The sequence below is a fragment of the Apteryx rowi genome, unplaced genomic scaffold (assembly GCF_003343035.1).
Source record: "Apteryx rowi isolate R43461 unplaced genomic scaffold, aptRow1 scaffold_23, whole genome shotgun sequence".
Taxonomy (NCBI): domain Eukaryota; kingdom Metazoa; phylum Chordata; class Aves; order Apterygiformes; family Apterygidae; genus Apteryx; species Apteryx rowi.
This window is the reverse complement of record NW_020448641.1, coordinates 3,518,164-3,544,177: the sequence shown is the minus strand read 5'-3', so window position 1 is coordinate 3,544,177 and position 26,014 is coordinate 3,518,164. Positions and strand designations below refer to the sequence as shown.

The 26,014-nt window shown below is 41.0% G+C and overlaps 1 protein-coding gene across 2 annotated transcripts in view; it reads right to left on the bottom strand.

Annotated features, from left to right (window-relative positions):
* ADAM12 (ADAM metallopeptidase domain 12) overlaps positions 1 to 26,014 on the bottom strand; it is a 180,807-nt gene that overhangs the window by 70,302 nt on the left and 84,491 nt on the right. For both annotated transcript variants that reach the window (XM_026065683.1, XM_026065684.1), the window contains exons 3-5: positions 18,042 to 18,120; positions 14,905 to 14,981; positions 3,029 to 3,212 (exon numbers count right to left, since the gene is read on the bottom strand). In XM_026065683.1, coding sequence (XP_025921468.1) covers positions 3,029 to 3,212; positions 14,905 to 14,981; positions 18,042 to 18,120 — 340 coding nt within the window. The remainder of the gene's footprint in view (positions 1 to 3,028; positions 3,213 to 14,904; positions 14,982 to 18,041; positions 18,121 to 26,014) is intronic.

Sequence of the window (26,014 nt, the reverse complement as noted above, 5' to 3'; positions counted from 1 at the left end):
AGAGAAGCACCTCCAAGATGCCTCTAGCCTTCTTCCAGCTGAAGAGTAAAAGATCAGACACGATAACCCAGGTATGAAGATATGAGAAGAGCTCTGTTACATCAGTCAGTTTGCACCGTTTACTTTTAACCAAAAGTAAATTCGCCTGGACTGCAGAGATTTAGCCTAAGAGAAACTGGCTAGCGTGGTATAATCATATGAGCCTCTGGTGACTGATTAGCATAACAAATCCATTCCTGTGATTTGCCCAAAGGCTATGTGTGTTCTTTGGATACAATATTTATTTATAAAATGTACCTAATTATCACTTCTTTCAGCTTGCTTTCTGCAGCCAACTGCATCACTGCACAATCCATTTCCTGATTTAATCATTCGGAATTAAAACGGAGAGTCAATAATACAGCCATGACAGACAGACATGAATGGAAGAAAATATACTTTGTTCCATTTGCTGCTGTCTTCCTCCCCCACTTCTGCCATGCCTGATCCTACTGCAAAGCTGCTGCCCCATCCTCATGTAGTCCTTCCTCATGTTCCCTTGCTTGGGAATTGGTACAGCTTGGATTCCCGGCACCGTGCCGCAGCTTCTCTCTTTCTCCATGATCCGCTGACCACACACGACTGACCAGCCTGATCTGTAGCTCTCCAACACCACCAAAATGACTATTTTATGTGGCTGGAAAGAYGTACTGTAGGGGCTGTCTTACACACCAGATTTCTGCTATATTATCTGACTTGGCCGATGATACCTCGTGTTTGGATCTGGGAAGCTGAGAGGGTCTCTGCTGTTTGTTCCATCGTCCATCCATACTTAAATCTAAACCAAAGGCTAGTCTAACCTTGTGATATACTGATCTAATGTTTCAGCTCAGCTCAATAAGCATTGGGTGCAGCTGAGTGAAGGGTCAGAGAAAAAAGAAAAAGCCCTCCAAAACCCTCCAAGAAACCCAAAATATTCGTAGTGCACTAAAGCTGAGACTGTATTTCTGCTTACTTCTGTGACCCACTATAATTTGGAATAGGCTTGTTTTCCCATGTTTTGCAGGTCATCTATACTCAATGCATCCTGACAGTCTATTTAGCTGATGAGAACATTGACATGTGAAAATTCACTCCCCAGATTACTTTTGACAAGTTGCAAAATTCATATATTAGAAATTTATCCAACATACTCATTATATATATTTTACCTACCTATATGATATGTACGTTGACAGGTTTTATAATTATGTCCACTGAGCCACAGTAAAAAATGTTATTCAGATACTTAAGGTGAATTCTGACATGTAGTTGAAGCCATGAACAAAATGTAAGAAACTTGAGGGCAACAGTAAAATTACTTTGATTATATCAGCTAGTTATATGCACACTTTTTATTTCCATTACCTAGTGTTAAACTGATAACGTCAGCAAACCTTAGTTAAAAGTTACTAAATATTTTGGGACAGACTTAACAAAGATTTAGAAAGTACTTTTACAGTCACATTAAATAGTCCCCTCTATCCGAAAATACAGTTTTCTAAGCTTTGCTATGGTCTGCAAAAACACTCTAGCACAGTGTATAAACCTATACAGATATTTGAAGCTTCACTGTAAGGAAGCACATTTTGGTTAGTTGTGTTTGGTTATAGTTGTGTTTACAGAAGGACGGGCTGAAAGGCCATGGCTTTATTCTGATATTCCACATGTTTCCCAGAAAGAACAGAAAGCTCATGTCATCTACATAAAATATTAGGAAATGTTAATAAGGAATATTTAATCAGAAAGCATAAACAAATTTCTTTTCAGATACATGCCAGCACTTTCAACCTATAGACTTCAGGCATTTTCAGAAATAAGCTTACCCCATAAAATAGTACATATAATAGCTAATGAAATATTTATGGGGCAAAAAGAAATTTGGAGATGTACTGTTTAATATTCCTCCAATGTAAAATAATTTAATCCCACTACATAAATAATACCTAGYGATGCCATTTAGTTTGCTTTCCTTAACAATTAACTTGATGCAAAGGCTTAGTAGTATATGTGACTATAAATCCTAACATGCCACATTTAATAAACTTGGAGGGCAGATTTGTACCATTGTATAATTTTGAACACCTAAACCAGTCTTTTCTACACTCCCCATYCAATATGCACATGAATTTGTTAGTGTATTTCTTCTTCCTGCTTTGTAGCTCTTTTCATTTTCTCCTGTTTCCATTAGCTAGATGCATTTTACGTTAGGAGCATTTCTTCCTATATAAAAACAATTACAATAATACATCTGTAGAATAAAATGGTGAGAATTTGTTTTGTCTGCATAGAATACTTTCCTACTAGAATTAAAGGTTCATTTAAGTTTCAAAACATATTATTAGCAAAGCATCATAGCTATCATGTTCTTTTCCATCTTGGGTGGGCAAGAACTATTCCAGACATAGCTCAGTGTTCTTATGGGGTCATAAATTGTTGCTATAATCATAACTGGAACATGAATCAAAATATATTACCATAATATGAGACCACACACTTTTCTGTGCCATCTCATTACCAGAAAGAGAGTTAAAAAAAAGTTACGTAAGCAAGAGCAAGAAAAAGTACTAAAGCTTTAGCAAATCATGTTTGCCTAACTTTAAGCATGTACTTAAGTACCTGACTTCAACAGAAGTGACTATATGGTTTAATGATTTGCTCAGCAGGAATATAAGAAACTTGAGGATTAGCTCATGGAGAAAGCCAATGCAGCAGGACTGAAACATGCAGGGAACAGCCCATCCAACCCCTGAGCAGATCACAACTGACCTCTAAGCGAAGGACAGCAGCACTAGCTACTGCCCTTCTCCAAGGCAGAACTCTTTCTTGGGAAACCTGTAATCTAGACCTACGTAGCAGAGAAGGAATGATAACCACTTAAAAACTGTCTTTGTGAATCATAAGGAGYAGCTCTTGAGCTTGGAACAAAGTTATGGCGGACAGTAATACGGAAATGCTACCAGACAGGTACTCAGCAAACCAGGAACATAAAACTGCATCATCCACCTACCCTGCCAGCAAATGCTTGAGAATGGTGTGGYGTGTCATCAGCCCTCATGGTGGAAAGGTCCAAATGGTGGCCACAAGATCCTGGGGCAATTTTCAAGTTCTCTGATCGGTAGATCTTGTGTTCACTTGCAGCACCTTCTAATGGCTCCAGAATGTAGCTTTTGTTTTCAAATACAATAATTCCCCTGTTACATAAGAGAGCAGAGTAAGATGCATGGCTTTCAAGTGCTAATGTATGTTTGTTTTCAACAAAGTTACAACAGGTTTTAATAATGACAGAGTATGAAAAAGCAAAACGTTGATTTACAGTGTCACACCTGGGTAGAGCAGGAGGCATCAAAGTTGTATATTTGTCATTGCAGCATACTGTACTTTACAAGAAGCAATGGCTCAAAGAAAATTTTCCTCTTCTGAAGTGCTGTGCTGTAGAGTAAAATTACATTTGTGTTTTATGTTTTCTGTTCTTCCAGTGATGCATTGCCACTGCTGAGTGGAGTCACAATGCATGTGTTTCTGAGGAGCCGTGGCAAACAGTAAGGAACAGAAATGTGGTAAAATGCTTTTATAAGAAAAGGTACAGAGTGAAAGTATGCATTATGATCTGCAGTGTGCATTATACCTTTTAAACCAAATGCTGATGCAAGCAAAAAATCTGCCAGATAAAAGATGCACTGCAGTATCTAAATGGATTATTAAATGTTGCATAGTGGGGTGCTAAAATGAAGCTCAAATACATTCACCAATGGATTCCTGTTTAACACATTTTGCTCCCAAGAATAATTATTTTTATTGCAATACCATCCGCCATCCGAGGATCTCAAAGATTTTCCATTAATGAAAAAACTCTTGTTGCATTACTGTCAGCTACAGCATGCAAAGAGGAAATAAGGGTTTAGAAACACATACAACAACAACTTGCACCACCTGTGCAAACCTGTGGAAGAACCTATTCACGTAACCAATTCTGGGCTTCATGTGCTGCCTCCTAATCCAAACCCACTCTCACTGCACACAGCTGACAACTCACCCAGTAAAAGTTGCGCTTGGACTCTTGTGCTGGGTCCTGCCCAGCTACCCTGAGCTGCTGCAGCACAACAATGTTGACAAAAGAGCGATTTGTTTTGGAGTCCTCTTGCTGAGGCAGGCCACTGGCATAAGGCTGCAGAGATGCTCCTCCAGCTCAGCGCAAGGCAGGTGAGCAGCGTGGCACGGTCCCTGTGATCTGCACGCACGGGGACAGGATGTCCGCAACTATCTGGCCCTGAGTAGAGCAATCTCCATCAACGCTGGTTGAACTAGTAATCATGACTGCAACTGCAGGAAGGACCACAGAATAAGACGACTGCTGTGCTTTACATTAGGACTGGCATGCCCTTAGAAAGCATGAATTAGGTTTAAAGCCAGGCCTCAGGTAGAAATTACAGTAAGAAGAAGGAATTTAGTATTCAGTGTCTAACTTACAAGAGTCTAACTTTCATCCTGAGCACACAGTGACAACCAAGGGGGAGAGTGCCAGACAGTTACTGCATGGCACTGGAGATCAGGTTCTGCGGGCTAACTGTGTAGGCACAGAAAGGCATCCTTTAAAACCCATTTCTCTTTTGTAAACTATGGATAAAAATTTACTTACAGGGGTGTTGCAGGTATTCATCAATTAAAACTGCATTGCATTACTAATTTCTTACATATCTTTAAATTATGTGGGCGTGAATCCCTAAGCACTGTTTCAGCAGTAATAATAACATTCTGCCTAAAATTCCTATGGAACTTGTAATTGGCAAAGACATTCTTCCTCAGCTCCTCCTTTAATCTGTTCTACACTGTCTATATATGCTATTAACAGCTATCATTTTCAGCCCAAACCTTGCTACATTTCATTAGCGTGTCTTTTTGGTGTATAGGAAGTGTTTGCTGTTTTTATTTCTTGTCTGTACTGCAACAAAAATGAGATACTACAACCACTGTGAGACCAGCACGTATCTCACATGTCTCTATACAATTTCTCTGCAGAATGCTTAAAAAAAAACAAACAGAGACTCAGCAGCAGGTTAATGACACCATAAATACTGATTAAAAAAAAAATTATTAGGAAAAAGCTGTCCTAGATAGAACAGAAAGATATGATTAAGAAACTCAAAGTCTTTGGCCCCCTAACCCATTAACTGAAACTTTGGTTCGAAGCCAACAGACAATACAGTTTTGCTACAAAACATCGTTAACTTCAATTCAGCCAAGCCAATAAACAAACATTTTTCTGTTAACTGTAGTTAGAATATATTAAAAAGGCCGTGCTATAGCATTCACAGAACTGTCACACGAGAAAGGAGCATAATTTACCGATCTGCACAAAGACTCAGAGTCTGACAATCCATCTGCAGCTTCCTTAGTACCCCTGGCAAGTCAGGTAAGATATATTATTTACCCAGCATGCAGGCATGGTTGTAGATTAAGTGTTTCTGAAAACACTTTGATAATTAAATATGTCATAGATGGAAAACAGTACTAAACTACCACAGCAACCCTTTTAGCCATAGCTAAGGCACTACAGCCTGAATGACACGGCAGAGACCTCCAAGGAAGTTGCCCCATGATTTGAGTAACCTTACATCATACAACTCCAAGAAATTAGGTTAGATCTACTTCATTCCTTTAAGAATTCAGGAAACGAGGACAACRTATTCCCTTTACTCTGATAACCAGCAACTCTGTAATCAGCATAATTAAATAAAGGTTGTCATCTTTCCCTTGTGCAATTAATCATTTAATTTGGGAGGCTGCTGGAGCCAGCAGTGGAGGCAGAACCCTGTTAGTCATGTTTGAAATGGGCCAGCCTGACCATCTCTCCCTTTACTGACAAATCTAAAACTGCATAAACAYATAGTGTTTTTGTTTTTTAATGTTAAACTTCACCCTGCTTAGAACATTCACTTTAAAAAAATTATATAATTTTCTTAATTATTTACACTAAGAAGGGAGGGATTTAATAGTATCCTATTGCTGGGTAAAACTCTTTAAAAAAAAACAAAACAGCATTTTGGTGCTAAGAATTCCTAGCAGAAACATGCAACATCAGTGCCAGGTCTCCAAGTGCACACCTTGTATACCCAACCACTGCCTAAAGTCACTAACCAGTTCTTTTCCGCTCATTTTACTTAGCTCAAGGCGATATGGACAAATGAGCAGATACCAGAGTGATTAATTTTATTTTCTACTGAGCACAYCAGAACCAAGGACAGTCAATTCTACTTGTCACTGAAATTCCCATCTCTCTTGTGACAGCACGAGCCTTTAAGAACAGTTTTACCTTTGCATACGAAGCAATCCCATGGTCAAAAATGTGCAGATTCAACATAAGGAAAATATACATTTCATTTAATGCACCCTTATCCTTTGAGTACAGCCTACAGGATATCAGCACCTGGCTCGTGACCATCYGTAATAAGATAATGAATATCAAATATGAATTATCTTGGCCCACTTTCTGTTTTTGACTAATTTTCTTTTCCTGCTATTGCATTTTTCCCCATTGAATAGGGGCCAAACACAGCACCTTAAAAATATAGCTAGTCAAAAACTATGGTTCCTTTCTTTTTTGGCGTGGCAGGGTAAAATTAACAATACCTGCCAGTCTTTCAGTACTCAGAATTTGATGCAAACAAAATAAATCCATAATTACTTTTTTTCCTTCTGCATTTCTGTCAGGCTTTTCAAAACAGGCTCTGTTACTCCTACACTGCTTCTGTGTCTCCTCTTGAAGATGGTTCTCCCACACTCCTGTGTCAGCAYGTTCCCAGAAGATGGTACATCTTTTCCAGGTGGTTCCTGGCCCCTGCAGGCCCCTGCTCCCCAAACCTTTCCGTTTATGCCCAGTGGTGGGAACTGACCCTCACCCCATTCCCAGAGCAGCTCCACACTGTAATCTTACCTCCACCATCACCAGGAACGAGCCGAGACAATTCAACCCCTGTCTAAAACAAGCAGGCCCTCCTCTTCATCGACAGTAGCAGAGAGGGAGAAAATAGAATTATACCATACAGCATGTCCAGACATCAGCTCGCAGGCTCGGTGCCAACTGGAAGCTGCGTTAGTGTGGTCTTGAGCCTGAGCTAATATTTTACTCTGCCTCGCAGCAGGGTTTGAACTCCGCTTGTGTCTGGTGCTCGGCACCAAATAAACCACATCCACACTGCTCCTAATCAACCCTAAGCACAAGCTCGCTGGTATTTGCCTACCGTAGGCCATACGGACACRCAGAGAACCTGCTGATGGGATGGACTGTGGTGGGAGCTCTGTAAAATCTAACTTGAAATAATTAATTTGTTACTAATTGCTGCTTAACTTGCCAGGAATCTCTCAACTGGGGAAATGCAATTAGACGGAATAACTCCACTACTTAAGTACATGATAAACTCAAATGGGGTGTTTTTTTCTTTAAAAAGAAAAGAAAGGAAAAAACAAAATAAAGCAAAACCTAATGCAAGGCCAGCTGAATTTCATAAATCAACAGGCTTTAGGAAATCTCAAAATATAAATGGGATTTTTCTTTTCCAACTTGTCAGCAGAAGCAAAGGCCCTGCCAACATAAACCATCAATGCATACTTGTCTGAGAAATTGTGACGCTGAAGTAAAACTTGGCTAGGACAGCAGTATATGAAACTGTGATATATTATTCTGCTGTACTGTAAGGGGAAAGTTGTTAAGTAAATCAATAAAACTGATATCCATGAATGCAATTAAACATTTGGTTTTAATGAAGCTCAAAGTTATACTCATTTCTAAATAATAATAATAAAAAGCCCTATTACCATTGGAAGAAGAATGTAGATGTCTTTGGTTTGTAAGAAAATAATTAGACCAGAGGGCTGTCACACTTGCACACCACTTATTCACACTGAGTCTAACTATCTCTGTCCAGAGACACAGTAAAGTCTATGCAGTACTCACGTGCTACTTAAAAACCGACAGGATTTGTGAAGCACCTGGCCCTTGTGCCAGGATGCAAAGCAGCTGTGTGAGCGTAGACCCCGACACAACACGTATTTGCCAACGCCCATACGAGTGGGCYAATGTGAAAGATCACTCAAGCGATGAGCATGCAGTGAAGGCTGTCTGCAACGGCGAAGTCATGTAGCATTTGTGGAAGACTTTAATCTAAGAGTGTATCAGTTCTCCAAATACAGGGCCCAGTCTCACAGCTATACCCCTGATTTCCATGAGGGTTTTAGCTGAACAGATAACAGATTTTGAGCAATGTGGCCTCGGAGCATTGTTCTYGTGATGCCTGTAATGGAGTTATAGCAGTTACTCAGTGTTGTGTTTCTCAACATTTCTGGTATTAGAAGGTGACCTGTAAAGTGATAAGGCTTTTTTATTTATTCTTCTTATAAATCCTGCATTCCCAGGACTTTATACAACAGATTCCCAGGCATGTAAGCAGGCAAGCAACCAAAAGAGGAGGAAAACTGAAGTAATGAATGAAAACTTCAGTTTTAGTCTGTTTTCAGTTAGTTGCAAATGAATACTATTGGGATAACTGAACTAGATGATCTCTGAACTGTTTTTCCAAGGGGCTAGGTAGTCTTTAGATATTTTCAGAAAGCTTTAACTTAAAAAGACTGAGAAGCACAGACAACGGGACCTGGATTCCAGAGACAGAGGTTCTCCTGTCTCCACCACTGCCCCAGGCAGCCTTGGATCGGCAATTCCCCTCTCCGTGCATCAGCTCCCCATCTGTAAAATGGGGTAAATTGTAGTGACTGCACATAATAATGATTTATTGGTGAAGAGCACTACAGAAGACCAAGTATTGCTATTATTCTTCTATACTGCCCACCAGAATTCTCTTAAAATAACAAATCTGACCCAAATCAACACAGGCCAAAATCTCAAAAGGAAGTTAAAGCAGCAGCATTATTGGGTTTACATATTGCAGTAGTGGTAGAGGTATTCTCACTCAGACACATCATTAATCAAATAAACATGTTATTCTAGCCAATGCCTTACATTAATCTTAAAATCAATTCTACAGTGCAGTGTGCAAAACGTAGTCATACCCAGAGACTACTGTAACACGCAGTTAGGTATGCTAATCCTTTCTCTGGGCAAGACAGATTTGTCCAGAGTGAATGCATAAAGGTCTGCAACTTTGATGCCTGGAATTTAAGCAGGGAGTTACTTGAGTTGAAAGCGATAATGCAATTTCATGTCCAGCTCTGGGGAGGTGAGAAACACTAGTTGTGTTATCAGAGAAAGTGTCGTATGTGAACAAAGTTTGCAGGGTGACAAGACAGAGAATAGAGGAAAATGAAGGAGGAAAGAGATACTGGCAACAACGCCAATTTAGTGAGTGTATTTTATAGCAGTAAACGGCATAACAGTGAAAGAAAGCTTGATTCAAATTTGCACATCATATTATGGCTCATAAGAAGCTTTTTCAAGCTGCAAAATGTATAGAAGAATTTTCAGTTTTCTTTTTTAGTAAGTGCTGACAGGACGCCGACCTGTTGGGAAAGGGGCAGACGCAAACAGCTGGGTAAGGAGCAGTCTCTTACCCTTGTCCTTGCGGCAGCAGTGACCCTTGGGGGATTACGTCAGACAACGAACGGACATATCTAATGTTCATCTCAGACCAAAGCAGTGATCCAGGAGCCGCTAACGTTTTGAGCAAACAGCATAGAGAAGCTATTCAACCCCAGAAGCTGAATGCTTTCTAACATTAAGCTCAAAAACCTCTGGTAGTTTCATGGTCAGATAACTTACAAACCATGCAAGATATTTACATGAACTAAAAGCTCTTCAGAAAGTRTGGAGAAAAAGCACATATCCAAACCCTTGCTTTTCTCAGCTGGGATTTTCACATAATCTCTTTTTTGGATAAAATCACGCCTTCTGTGAGGGAGCCATGCTTGAGGAGTTATGAGAAATTTAATTTTTTTCTCACTGGTTTCCTACTTCCATTTCTTTTCTTAAATAGTTGATGTCTGGAGTGTCATAATTAAATCTCTGCTTCAGCTGACTGTCTAGGATGCAGCGGGTTCAGCCAAACCATTTGACAAATGGATGGTTCTAATACTGTCAGCCTTGTGTAGCATAGCCATGTAATGCCATTAAAAATCACTCTCTGTGGCCTTATCCCTGTCACTGTCATCTTGGACACAGCACCCTTCAGTTGCTGATGAGGCTGGACAAGGACTGAATATTTTTTGCATGTGTGAATGTGCTGATTATCTGGCAATTAGGTAACTTGCAGAGATTCTTAAGATTTTCTAGAGCATTTAGGTATTTTAGTAAGAAATGGATTCCTGTGAGACCTGCATCCTTAAGCCACTGAGGCTCTTCTGAGAACCTCTCTCAGGTTCCCACCACCAGGGAGGTCTCAGGGGAGGTCTCAAGCTACCTGCCAGCCCTTGAACTTCAGCATGCAGAGCMCAGAATTTGTGCTCTTCTCTAGGCTGTGATTTTGTATGTATATGCTACCTTGTGCGCTTGCAGAGRAAGTAATAGGGCAAAAAGCATTCAGGTGAATACAAATTTATGATTGAAGAAGCATATGTGATGGTTAGAGGCTAAAATTATGTATGGAGGATTCACTTATTCGCTAATAAACTTGAAGAGCCTCTGAGCTAGATAAACAGAAGGGTATTTCCACAGGACAGGAAGGAAATGACTTTGTTGTATTTTCACCTTCCCACGAGTTTTGACAACCTAATTGGCTTTCTCACCCAGATGGAAGCGCCGGAAATCCTGATTATCCATTGTTCCCATTTCGTGCATTAGGCATATATTGTCTCCTCCCTGCCACTCAGCTCTTCCTCCTCCAGAGAAGCTAGCAGGCTACGGATTATGGCAYGATTACATTCTCCTCTAACCTGCATTTCAGGCAGCTATCAGTGTCAGTCCAACTATTTATGCCACTGTAATCCTATATGAAGTGAGATATTCTACTGTTATGTCTGAGAGGATGTATCATAGCTGGAATATGTGAGCGTCTGTGTATAAGAGAACTGAGTCTGCTTCTCAGTTATCTTTATATCTTGTCCTCTCTATCTGCCCCAAAAGCGTAAACTAGTCAAACCTGTCTTAGTTTGCATATTTCACACTTTATTCTTTCCATAGCTTATGATAGGCAGACTAATCATGTCATATTTATAAGCTAATAATGCATCTCAGATGCTTAGCCATGGGGCTGGRCTGTGTGTAAGAACTTTGTGGTCATACTAGGTCAGAGCAAAGCCACTCCAGGCCAGCATGCTGCCTCCGATTCTGGCCAGCAGCGGGCACTTAGGGGAACAGTGCAAGAACAGAACAAGCACGCCCCAGTCCATACTCCCAGCTCCGACACCCTGAGACTCGGGGACATCCTTGCGCTTGATAGTCTTGGAGAGGCTTCCCCCGCYGCAAACTCTCCCATCCTGTTTTGAATCTACTGATACTTTTGATATTGACAACCACCTCTGACAGCGACTTCTACAGCTTCATTACGTGATGAACGAAAAAGTACTGTTCTTTGCTCCAAAGTTTCATATGATGCAACCTAATTCTGGGATTATGAAAAATATTCAGCAATTGTCCCCTACTCAGCATGACATTAAACCTAGTTTCATCATAACCCCTTTCTCCATCATCTCTTTTCAAAACTAACAAATCCAATTCCATTTTCTTTGCTTGGATAAAAGCTGCTCATATCTTTGATCATCATTTTTGCCCTTCTCTGTATCTTTTCTAAATACAATGTTTCCTTTTTTGAGATGGGGATGGCGATGGGAAAACAAGAACTGCCTGCAGAATTCAAGATGTGAGTGCGGTATGGATTTATTAAGTGGTAATGATGGTTTTTGTTCTATTCTCTATTTCTGTCTCAGTAATTCCTATGATCCTCTTTGCTTTTTGACTACTGCTGAGCACTCAGGCTTCAGAGCACTCTAAAATGTGGAACCTATTCTTTCTGACTAGTTTCATGTTTTTTAATGATCTCTCCTAATCTGGGGGAAAAGACATGATTCCTACCCCTCCCCACATGGAGCGATGCCCAAGATGCCTGTCCAGTGAGAGTGGGAGGATATTAGCGCTCTGAGATTTCAATGAGCTAACAGCTTGCACTTCCTTTCATTAGACATTTTCAAGGCACTTAAACTTGAGCCTCTCGCAACAGCCATGTGAGGTAGGTAAGATTCATTAAATGCATTTCACAGATGGAGAAACTGAGACTGAAAAAAGCTGAGGGATTTGTCCAATCGACTTAGAAATTGTCACCAAGCCAGGAACAGACTCTCTGAGAACTAGACTAGTGTTTCCTTCCACAGGCTTCTGCTAGTGAAGAGGCTGCTCCCCAGGGACTGTCCTCTCCTAGGGCTCCTGGTCACCCTCTGGCTCCTGTCTTTACCCCTGGAGCCTGCAGGCTTTTCCACGCGGTGGAAAAAGCAAGCGTCCCTTCTCCAGCCAGTCGGTGGCAAGGACACCATCCCAGGAACAAGAGCGGTGGCACGGCACAGACTGCAGCAGCGAGTCCTGCCCCCATTTAATGCAGCCCCAGGCTGCGGGGAGGAATCGCAGCCGGGGAGAGAGCTGGCTTTCCGGGACTCTCTTCTTCGCCTCCAGCTGGTCTAGGCACCCCTTCAGGCAGCACACAGGCTTGCTGTTTAGTCCCTTCCGTAGACATCCAGTCCCTGTGCAAGGGAGTGAAGTGCCTGCCTGCCTTCACTCTTTTTGAATTCCAGTCTGAATATCAGATACCTAAATTCAGTCTCAAGACCCAGAACATCGCTGCGTGACTGTGTTAGCTCTGAAACTCCCACATATTTTTCAAGTATCTTTTGCACCCTTGCAAAGTTTTCATATACATAACTATTCTTTCAAGCTGTAATACCAGAAAAGTTGCCAGAAAAGTAAGGTGTGAAGTAGTCTGAACTGTCCCATTTCTTCTCATATTATTTCAGACTCGATCATGTGCAGTAAATCTTTCCACCCAAATTCTCAAGGGACATATTGCTACAATAATATCTTATCAAAAATGTTTTGATGGAAGAGGTGTACTGTGACCTCTGGGCCTGATTCTGAAAGACGCTTAGAGCTCTCAGGACTTCATCGCCGGTACTTAGGACTTCACTCCACCTGCCCTTTTATTCCTAATTACGTTTAATGAGAGGGCCTGGATGGTTAAAGGAGCTGACAGTACATTATGTAGCCTTTCCACTAGACATCCCTGGCTCAAATCAAGCACAGATAATGACTGGAAGTTATTACTATTGGCTACCAGGCTGTGAAATGAGTTTTGTGGAGTAAGTCAACAGGCACCTTTATCACAAAACTGTTATCGCTCATGGACACTCTCTTGACTAGCCTCAGCGGTGAATGCAGCAGTTGAACGGGTACGGATACCGAGACATATCCTCAGCCTCCGGTGCTCTCCTGCTGGAGAGAAACACGCATCGGTAGGGAAGCTTATGAAGGCTTGTCCTGACAAAAATGCTGCTACACTTGTTCTGCAGGGAAGGAGTCTAATACTGTCAGCTTGTACTTTGGGAATTTATTTGCAACAGTGCCAGGTGAGAGAAGAATGTCACTGCCAGCGTGTGTTGCCTTGCAGTACCTGGCTAGCTAATACAGGGAAACGACTCTGGGAGCCCAACTCTGGGAGCGTAAGGAGAGAACGAGAAAATTCAGGAAGAAAGAAAATGCATTTAGTGCTGACAAGAGTCGTTTCTGTTGGGAGCTCTTCATTTTCTAAGTAGCTCTGGAACAAAACATTGGTACAGACCCTGTTTCACACGGCGCAAATTTTCCCTACCTCTGCGGACCTCGCAGCAACGCAATCGCTTTAACAGTGATTAAAATACTGAGAGCATTGCGCTATTTTTTTTGCACACTGTGAGAATGACTGGCTAATGCTGACGGCCATAGCCCGCAYGACGGGTTAATTAGCGGAAGCTTGTGGAAGATGCCAGAGACATAACCAAGCACCCACAAAACCCCTCTCCTTGCTGGAAAGCACCACTGGAACCTCCCAGGCGCAGCGAGAGGGTCCCTCCAGCGGGGAGAGGAGTCCTGGTAGCAAACTGTTTATTCTCTCTGCTGCTGCTCGTCCCAGAACTCCAGTATAAAGGCCTTGATAATACTATCACGCAAAATATAAAATCAAGGGAAAAAAACTCCAGCTACTCATGCTGTTTGCAGATAAATTAAACAAACCCAGAAAAGGTTGAGACAGCTGGAAATCTGACAGGAAAACTGGGTTTTCCAGGGAGAACACTAGAGCCAATTTACAGTTAATTACTGTGATTTGGAACAGCTCTGTGAGTAAATACCAGTCCCTCATTGTCCAAGTAAGGAAGATAATTGTTTCCTGAGCTGTGTCCATTGTGTATTTAAAACGTTGTCAGCCTGTTCCTTTCTCAAACTCGGAAGAGATTTTGCTTTCAGCAATGTGAATCTGTAACTTTTCTGTTAACAAGTAGCTAAAATACTAATGCGGAGCATCATACCTGCCATGAACACAATTTATTGAGCTCCACAGCCGCGTTTAGGAAGTGATTCTCCTGACGACTAGGCTGCCGGAGGAGGCACAAGTTAGCAGCTGCACACAGTCCTGCCACCACCAGCGGAGCAGCTTTGAGGACTGGACAGCCCAAACACACAGCGAGCACCGCACTGCCCGAAAAGAATACAGAAACACATGGGGCCACAGGGACAACCCCCATATTGTATCATCTTTTGTGTTATCCTCTTCGGGGAAGCTACAGCAAAAATGCTTTTACACAGATTGTAGCAACATTTAAAAATAAATATATTGGTACGCTTTTAAAAGGGCAAAACAAAAATGCAACAGGTGCTAGGACGGTTTCTTAAGAAGCTCAAGTATTACCGAAAATCGAGCTCACCTGAGTCCAGAGCAGGTACTGAGACTGACTGCAGAATCAGGGTACCCTCGTACATTGCCGTGGTAATAGCAGTGACCCTGATTAAAAAAAGAGAGAACATTTCAATAGCCAAAACCACTCTCGATACCTTGTCTTCTCATGATTTTCCATCCTCTTTATCTTAAAGCTGTTTTTAATTTAGGCTACAGCATTCAGAATTAAACTGACAGCATCTTTCCTGTCTCCACTAAATATTCACTTACTTAATAGTCCAAAGGATTCACCAGTGCAAAACCTGGGGTGTTTTAAAATCCCAGAGGGATTTTTTTAAGAGGGTCAACAGTGTTTAAAATGCATGATTGTGATAGCTTTAAATAAAACAACACAGCAAAAAAGGCTAAGATATGGAATATTTTTGAAGTCAATAATCAGTACAAATCAACTGACACATTTTACTACTTCCTATAGACTTGTATATTTTTATTAAAGGTAATTTACATCTGTGTATGTCTATAGGAAGTAGCTATGTATAAAGAGAAGTATAAGAAAGCCAATCCCAACCCTGTAGTTTGAAAAAAACTCACAGAGCAAATGAAGGGGAAGAGAAGCATGTTGGAAAGGAAACCTTTTATTGAATTACCCAACTGAGTGGCTGCGCGTTATTAAGAACAACCAAGAATAAGAGGGTCTTCTGTTTTAAGAGGCAACAATCCAACTTCATTTTGTGGCTAGGTGATTGTATTTCCTTAATAATCCACAGCTTGCAAAAGGCAACCACAACAGAGATACTTTCTCAGCACATATACATATCTGTCTGGAATCAAGGTTAATTTTATTGTTGACTAAAGGTTATATTACATTCCCAATTATGGGACTGGCTGGAAAGTAATGACTGTGTCACGTCCAGCATTTCTTTTCTCCTGGCTCCTTTGAATGCCACCTGGAACCTGAAAACACTATCGTAAAAGGTTGCTATCTTATTAGTGCAAAGGAAAGTTATCACTCATGCTTCAACCTGACAGCCAGCTCACTATGCCTTTTTATTACTCGGTTCATTCACATCTATCTAGCTGCATTAATTAACCTTTTCAGTGTTGGGGCATGGTTTTCAGTTACAAAACCTCACACAGCAGACTTCTAAAGACCACCTTGATTTTGTTAAAGAAAGCAATAACCATGAAAATGCTGGGCCAACATGGAATAATTCAGATCTGAATTTTCTGCAGATGAGATTGTACCATGAAAAATACTTATTTAGAGCATTTTTTATTTCCAACATGAGCAACTAAACAGAACAGCAACATCTGATATCTAAATACAACTCTCAACAGCTTTTCTCAGTGAATGGACTGTTAGATCCACACGCTGTATGATGCCAAAGTTCCCTCAAGTTTAGTACCCCAAATTATAAACTTTTCAGAGCATGTCCTGCAATTGGACTGGCAGGGAAATGATTTTTAGCTCATTATGTCCACTGAACCACAGGATTTCTTTCGCCTATCAAAAGCTTTCTATTCTCGTAGACTAATATGTAAAATGGATGAAAACAAATCCTAAAAACAGATAATTACTATGGCTGATTTCTCACACTTAAAACAGTGCTCTAGCCTTACTGCAGATCATCAAGCAATGATTAAGCGCTGGACAGCTTTTGAGAATCTTTTCAAATGTTACAAAGCAGAAGAATAACCTGGCTATCCCTTACCTGACATTAGCACGTGCAGCAGAGAAACACTCGTACCTGCAACTGCCCAAACCTGACTTGGTACCCACTTCCAAGCACAACTTGAGTAAGCAGCTTTACAGTGGGAACTTGGGTTTGGTTTCAACCACAGACTATATTGACCTCCTTGGTGTAAAAAAGATATAAAAATAAAATCACAGAGACTTATCTCCTTTAAACAATACTGCAGTGTTTGATCAAAAATGAATTCACTGGTCTCCTCGAAAAAAAAAAATCTCTTAGGCAACAAAATGTTAGTATTATTCATAACTTACTGCTGTTACCAAAACAGATTTTTTTTTTAAGAGAAAGCCTGGTCTTCCCTTAGAAGTAAACATAGTCATGATCAAGCCGACAAAGAGCTGCGTGCATTGTTCCTTTCCTTTTACTTCCTTAAGGAGCATATGCAGTCTTCCTGTTTCTAAAACAGACTATCCTCTACTGTTCCTATTTTGAACAAGATATGAGCATCCAGCAACAAGAAAACACTGAAAACTCACAAATGATTGCTTTGCTTGGGAGGTCCAGAGTTATAACAAAGACGCTTCTTCTGAGTTAAGAAGTTATGCATAGAAGTGATGCCTTGCACTGACATCAGCAAAGCCCATTGCGGATGGGAACATGAAGCACGATGCCTCTACTGACATAGTCAATAAATAAATAACGTAACATAACAAATGCTCCATAGGAGCTGGAACTTCTTAGGCAGATAAAAGATAAACTTTGTAATTAAAATCACTTGCTGCATTGTTTCTAATTAAGGCATTCATACTGTCAGAGGACATAAACTTTACTGCCTTAAAGTGTTTTTATTTATAAAAAGCAGTTTAAATTATTTATGATAAAAAGCATTTTGTGCTGATTTTAACAAGCAGCAGATTAGCAAGGGAGATATGTGTATATATATATAAAAATATATATATGCATGTGTGTGTGTGTTTATTTATATATGTATACATACATATGAAATAGTCTTATGATCTGTTTTAAAAAATAAACCCAAACAACCCCCTCCCCCAAACCTCAGCCATGGCTTCTGCAACGCGGAAAGCCACCCAGGCCGCCGAATCCTCTGATGTGAGCTTCTGCACTACAGAAAGCAGATATTTCTTCCTATGCAAACCAGGACTTCCCTCCTTAACTGGTCACCAATGGCTGCTTGCAACTTCTTATGAAATTTTAATGGGTATATTTCCACGAAGCTGAATAAATCTTACAGTTTTTAACAGTCACCTGGTTAAAACCCCACAGCTTCCCTTTAAAGTCTCTACCTAAAAATTCATGCATAGGATCACAGCAGTCGGAAAGGTACCAAAGGCAACCGTAAGAAAAGATCACACATGGAGCTGTTTCATCCTACGGCTCAGATCCTGGCAGACAGCGCCCTGGGTTTGAACGACGAAGCACCGTCTACCCTGCGAAACGCCCACCTTACCGTGTAATTGCGCGCGAGAACCACGTCAGCGCCGTCCTTCAAATAGTGTGTTTCTGTGAAGCTGCGGGCTAACAGGCCCCTAGAAAGCAAACAGAGCGCACACGAATGTCAGTCGCCTTGGCTTTGTCCTTTCACGCTTCCATTTGAGACGGCAATAAAAGTTTGACATTAATGATACAGTGATTACCAGAACTGTGTGTGAAATAAGGAAAAGTATAACTCCAGATCCTGAAGTTCTAGCACTTAAGCACTTCCTTCACTAATTGTAAAAAGGCTACAAGCTTCCAGACAGYTTTCTCTTCCAAATGAGGGCTGTATGACAACACATCTCAGGATTGAATCTTCCATGTAATTTTCAACACATTTCATATTAAATCTGAAACCTAGACATTGTTAAGTAATGGTGGTTTTGGAAAAGGAAAATGCTTTCCCTGTGTTACTCATTTTACTATATAATGTGCTGGACTCATCAGCAAGTGACCACCCAAAGACTAGTTTAGCTCAAGCAAATGAAACAAACTTCTTCCATTGACATTCAAGGAAAAACACACAAAGAACATTACAGAAACCGGAGTACTGGATCTATCCTGATGACCCGAAAAGGATATTCATGAATGGAGCTCTAAGGACTTGAACTGATACATCAGGAGATGGTGAGAGACCATGTCCGCTATGAGATATTTTGTTCTCATTTGCTCCACACCTCCCCTCCTGGCTTGGCAACGACACCAAGAATTTTGACTTGCTATTCCAGTTTTCCAGAAACGTCCAGAGAGGGTTTGTGCGTGATAATTAGGCAAAGTTTCCCCACGTAGTAAACTCAGGGAATAGGGAAAGCAGCCTCTGCTCAGCCTCTTTTAAAGCCCTGCCATTGATCTGTTCCTCAGTTCCTTTTCTAAAGAGCATTTCTAACAAGGTCAGAAGAAAGAATAAATACATACACTGACTCTCAACATAGGTGAGCTGTAGCTCTCAACACAAATGCACTTGATTTTGACAAACATTTTAGTGAAATGCAAAAGCACTATATAGAAGAAATCAAACCTAAATGTCACTACCACCCTCTGCGAATTGCAGAATTCAGACTATTGAAAACCTTTGGCACAGAGTTTCAAAATGTTCTGTTCCATTTCAGAGACACTTTTCTCCTTTGGGATGTTCATTTGAACAAACCAGGCCCTTTCTTTTTATTTAAACATGCTGAATGTTTTACTCTCGCATATATACTGTGCAAACTAGTGAATTCTCAGTACATATTTCTTGCACTGTGTATGAACATTAACACTAGAACATGAACAAATATTTCATTTTCATTATTGTCATTATTTATTTGCATTACATTAATATCCAACAGCTCAGTCGAGATCAGGTCCTTTTTGTGCTAGGAACTGTATACGCACTTATTAGAGAGAGAACCTGTCTCATACAGCCCCTATCTCAAGGCAGAAGAGAAACAAGGTGAATGAAACAAGGCAAAAAAAAGAAGGAAATAGCAAAGTAAAACAATGAAGATAGCAAAACCCAGCACAATGGATATTCCAGCATAGGTTCTCACTTGAAATTTTCCAGCTTGTAGGAAATACTCGTGTATTAAATGTTAAAACACAGCAATGTTTGGTGAGTTGTACAAGAGCTGCCCTGGATCTTAGCCGTTCACCATAGCTAGAGCAGGATTTGGTTGCCTAAACAAGCTTCTAGTGTCAATTTAGATGCCCTAGATCTCCAACCAGCTCTATAAGGACGTCCCGAATACCCGATGGCGTCTCGGATCGCACTTGACACCTGTGTTTATCTCACCCTCTGGAAAACCTGCCTGAAATACAGTGTGCTGTATCTACATTCCCACACTGCCATTCTCAGAAAGAGCAGCTGCTTTCTTAATTATAATTATTATTTATATAGCAACACTGCTAAGTTCTGTGCTTAGCAGGGGTTCATTGCCTTTGTAAAGGCAAAAGGTAAGATTTCATTGCTGCTGAAGTTGGCAGAATTTTGCTGTGCACTTATCTGCAGATGGGATTTCACTTAGGATACCAGAGCAATTCTTATTTAATGGGACAAAATACAGGCGAAGGGATAGGGTAACAGATGTAGCAGAAGGGCAAAGCGATTGAGCAATAAATTTGGTTTGTGTTCTGCTATTTCCAAAGTGTTTGACAGCAGTGATGATAAAGGTGACCTTTCTGCTTCTGTTGGTTCTACCCTCAGGCACAAGTTTAGAAAATATTTCATAGATTCATGGATTTTAATACCAGAAGGGAGCGCTGTGATCAGCAATCTGACCTCCCACATTACATAAGTCATTTGACTTGATTAAGCCCTGCTTCGAGTACAGTAACCATGATGGAACTGGACTGTGCATTTTCTTAGTATATAGAGCTCTTGTCTTGATTTCCCACGACGAAGAAACGACCACAAGCCTGGTAAGCTTTTAACAGTTAACTAGGCCCAATGCAAAAACACTGCACTTCACATCCAGCTTGAATTTGTCAATGTCCAGTTTCCAACTACTGAGTCTTGGTCCCTTACATCAATGCTTCATTTTCTTTTGTGTCTTTCAAGGATATTTCTAGTTACTAAATAGGAAATACAGCAGGTAAACAAATTCCCGGTGTTGCTATCATCAGTTCTTCTATCCAAGATGAAGGTTTGCTATCTAGTCTGATGAAAATACCAGCTGAACTGAAGAATTCCTAGTGAGGCAAAGGGAGGGCTGGCAAGAACACCAAGATGATGGAGTCCCACTACTGGACCACCTAATAAAGTAAGAAGCATGCCTGCACGTAGCAGCCAAAGCAGGTTTCAAATCATGAAAATTTCATGTACAGCTGAAGGGCCTCTAGAACATGAGAAAGTTTTTCAGGAATATATATTAATGCTCCTTCAGTTTAGTAACTAACACGTTATTGCTAAGGCCTCTGTTTGCTCTTCTACCGTGTACGGTGCTAGTACTAGTTTGAGAGCAAGCCAGAGGAAAGGTTTTCTCTGCTCTGTAGAGGCTGGGGACCTGTACAGGACATGCCACCAGGGAGTCAATTTCTGGCAGGAAAAGAAACCGTTATCCCACTTTCAAAATGTCTAATATCTTAAAAGCTACGTAGCAGAATACACATGTAGCATTAGTATCTGGGGAGGGCAAGTCATGTGAAGGCATTTATTGAAAGGTTGCCAAAAATAAGTGCAACAAGCACCCAAATTCCACAACTAAGAGTGGTGCACTTCAACTTCCAATTATGGCAATAATGTTTAACACAGTGAACAACAAATTCATCATATGCATCTGTTAGGTAATTTAATTGCCTCCCTCAAAAAGATATGTAATATAATAAATTGATTTACATTTCTGTTTCTGAAAGTAAATTAATTTAGATGGCAAGCTACTTAACCTAATTGAATCAATGTAATTTTTAAAGAGCAGGGATCAAAATAACATTAATATATCATAGTGCAATTCTTCACCACATCTGGAGTTTCAAATGTTGACAGCTACAGTGCTCAGCAGTGTCAGACCATTATCAATTTTTTGCAATGCGTCAAGAAGTGGAAACATTTGCCATCAGGAACTGCATCAACTGCTGAATAGGATTAAAGAAATCAATTAAAGGAACACCATAATTTTCTAATTAATTCTTTGAAGATGCAAAAGTGGGATTCCTGAGTTAAATTACTTATGTATTTAGACACTGTGTTTGCCAGTACCATAGATCTGTCCGTGTTTCCCACAGCTGAACTAACACGTAGAAGCTTCTAAGGCCGAGGATGACAAGTTTTACCCGTCCTGATCTACGACAAGTACAGCACAGGCTTCCTCCTCTGCTGTAAATCAGTACAAAGCTTACCTGTCAAATTTGATGAAACATTTTCAGGTGTCAAGCAGCTTCCACTCACCTAAGCCTCAGGGAATATGATGAACGTTATTTAAACTTCTAACCCTTCCCTTTCTTGCCCCCCCAAGATGTGGAGTCTTGGGTGGTTTGCTTGGGAGGAGCGAAATATCCTGTTTTAATATATCAGACTCTTCACTCAATCCACTTAATAACAGGAACGGTAATTTAACACACTGCCTCTTACTTACAAATGAGAAAATCACTCTGTGTTCTCCAAGCACCAATATATTATTTCAAAAGGTTATAATGATACTTCATCACCCAGGGAGTGTCAGAAAGACAGTCACAGACGTCAGAGATGGGAAAAATCTAGTGGATCATGCAGACTGCCTCCCTGAAAGCCAAGTATGCTGTAGATCAAATTAGTTTTTGTCTCGTCTACTTTCAAACGTCAAAAGCAGTGCTGAGTCCACCACTTTCAAAGGGAGATTACTTTGCGTTCTAACAGATGTTGCTGTCACGATGCATTTCCCGATACTCAGCCTTTTTAAATTTCTCCTAGTTGCACTTCTTTTACTAGCTGAAACAATTACTTTTTCTTCTTGGTACATAGATCATTCAAATGGGTGCAGATTATTATCAAATTCTTCCTTAACCAACCACTTGCCAAGTACAGCATATCAGGCTATAAAAATGACAAGAACTGAGTTCATGCTAGTGCTGCTCAGGAAAAATCTAGGCATTATCACAGCAGGAGCAGACAACAGGGTTGCCCTCTGCGATGTAGGAGAAGTCACTAGGCAAAAGCCTAAGGAGAGTAGATCTCTCCTAACAGCACCAGAGCACATGGGCCTGTTTTTCGCTCTTTGAGGATGAAGCTTGTTTTGGCTGCCCACCCTGCTCCAGGACATTCCCCCAGCAATACAGGTATAAGGAGAAAGGCGCCAACTTTGTTACGGATCAAAAAGGATCTACAGGCAGTGGGATCTGTCTCCCAAGGCTGCTTTGTGAGACTGGAGTGACACACAGCAACGGGGATTCAACAGTGTTGCTTTAAGGCCAGACGAGATGATGTCTGGATGGCCTGGCACATGTTTCCTTCAAGTCCTGGGTGCAGCATGGCCCACTGTGATATATCTCCGAAGGAACGTGCCTTGCTCTGGAACGGCTGCAACAAAAACTTGGCCTCTGCTTCAGTGAGGACTGAGGGGTGGAAAAAGAAACCAAGTTTTTAAAATGATAAACCCCTGCTTCTGTCAGCACTGTCTAACTGCCAGCGAGTGAGCTAGGACCTGGGGCTGCTTCTCGTGGGTCAGCACACAGCGGTGTACAGCCCAAACCTACCCAACGCGCTCTTGCAGGCAGCGTCAGCAGCCCACTGCCATTAGGCATTAACCAGGAAGGACTTTGAGACGCAGTGAAGTGCGGCAGGAACTGAACAACTAGCTAAAATCCCATGCCCGTCTTGAAACGGAAACAGTCTAAGCCATCTCTAGAAAAAGCTCTACATTTTCCTTAAAGACTAGGGTAAGTAGAAAGCAGCCCTATATCTGAGATAGAGCTTTACAGACATCCGACATTTTGCTTCTGACATCTGACACGCCTAGGGAATGGATGCTGGGTACTCTGCATAGACACTAAAAGACTGACAGCACTGAGATGTATGCTCCGGTTTTGGTTTCTTCAACTCCAAATCCTCATCCTAGAGAAAGGTTTGGAAATGCAGCCCCTGACATTGACTTTAAGTCTAGTTTCAAATATGGTCACGTATACACATCTCTGTTCTGGGGTCCAGCATCAGAGTAATGCACTCTTTGGTTATAATATTTCAGAGTTGCTTTTAATGATGTAGAGAAGGCGCTGCAAACCAGCTACTGAACTTTGGAGAGAAACATTTGCTTTTACACCTCTGGGGTTCGTGCTCTTTATCTTTTCTTTTTGGCTTACCTTTTAGTTTTGACTGAAATTTTTCTGTAGTGACATTACTCCAAGAGCTGCTGCTTTAAGAAGAATATTAAATAACCTACAACTTATTACACAGTGACCATCAACTGCTCTACCTACCCTGTGAGAGAATTAATTGCATTAAGAAACGGGTAGTGCAAGGCTGTCTTAAACCTGGCTACAGTGCTTCCCCTCTCTTCACATATGTGGCCTGGAGCTCAGACAGACAACTGACCTTTATTCATATTTGTTACTCTTTCTCCTCCTGAATGACAAAGCGCCTGTTTTCTCCCCTATCCAAATGCTGGCTCACTCTGTTATTCAAATTCTTATTAAAAGCCCCCTTGCGATGCATTTTAAACCTTGCCTACGAGTGGGGGAAGAGAGTGAAACAGGGTGGCATACAGGAAAGTTATAAAAAAAAGTCATCTAAATCTCTGCTTACTGACACCACCACAATCCATTAATTCTACAGCATCTCTATTCAGGTCATCTTGACCTTTATACTGGAATTAGTTGTTATTTCTTCAATTGCTGTATTTCTTCAAAAATGTATTCAGAGAAATAAACAAGTCTATTAAGCTTGCTGCTTCTGCAGTCATGGTTTCAGTGCAAGTATCTCCTAATACCCAGAAAGGCYAGCCCGGCGGTGGCATTTTTCAGTTCTTGTTTCTCATTACAATATAACGAATGAGTGAAGCATGGGTAATGAGTTTTCCATGCACAGGCACCTAACATCATCTTATTCACAAAACCACCACATATTCTTTAAACACGCCACATTCTTTCCCCTTGTTTAATTATCTTAAGTGATTTGAAATGCTTTTGGACATTTTCCCATTGAATGTCTCCACTTCATAATATCCTATCTGCTACACTCCAGCGTGTTGCCATAGAGGGATTGCAATGTCATAATTGAAGAACCTGAGAGACTGAATTCGCAGAGCTTAATTAGCACAATGGTTCGGAGGAAAAGAGGGGAGCAAAATAAAACTATAATAGCTAGGAAATCAGCCAAGCATCCCAACGTCAATATTAAGTAGATGGTAGTAGCCTCCGGCCTATTTCACATGGACAATTTAAGTTCATCATACGCTACCTTTGAAACATTCTCCCCAATCCTTTTGATGCAGGAACTCATATAATCCTGCGTCTACCGGAGTCCATGTTAAGATTCCCCCCTCACAGGAGTGGGGTATCATCTGGCACCAGCAGAGCAAATATTCATAAACACATACTGCGACACCAAAAGTGAGAGCCGCACTCAGAGTTGTCCCTGGTTGGCATGCTGGAGCACAGGTACGCCGGTGAGAGCTGAGCTGAGCGTGCTGGGGATAGGGAGGCGAGAGAGTCATGCGCCTTTTCTTCAAGCCTGCAAGCATCCTGCCTTCAGAAGTAGGCTCTATATGAGGTTTCTGCATATAGAAACCCAAATAATAATCTGTGCAAATGATTCTGAATACAGGGGAAAACCACCTCCCTAACTTTAGCTGGGAATCAAGGAGTGAGTGGGAGCTTTCTAGGTTCCTGACTACTACTAGGGAAACAAACTGCAAACCTCACCTCCCTAAACTTCAATAGCAAAAGATGCAAATGAAATTAAGCACATCAGCTGCCTCCTATGCTGTTTCAGGCTCTAGGCTGCACACACTGCTTCCATCACTCGCTGAAACATTTAAGGCAAACAGTTACTTGCCAAAACCGTAGCATTTATTTTTCATTTTAATGCCAAAACATTAATGAAGAGACTACTTGTTAACCAATATTGTGGTGAAAACATATTCTCCCTTAGAAGAAGATACACAACGTGTTTCCTAAGAAAGCAGATGGGGAAAAAGAAGTTCTTTCTCTAAAATGGCTTAGACTTGGCCAAAAAMCACAGTGTAGTTATAATGGGATAGCATTAGTTTGCCTGCACTCAGATGGTCATTAAGGGAAGAAGCAGGGAAACCCACAAGGCATGTGTGAAGGAATGAGAGGAATACTAGCAACAGTTCTCTCCGTATTATATGCAATTGGAGAATGCCTACTGAATGATAATCAGGCTGTTTCTACACCCTGAAAAGGCTAAAAAAACCAATTAGGCTATTAAGTACATGATAACGATAGGTTGTCCAAAATCCAGGATAATGCCTGGAGATCTGTGCACGTTACATGATTGGGACAGCAGGAAACGTTTCAAGATGATGAAGAATTTTCATA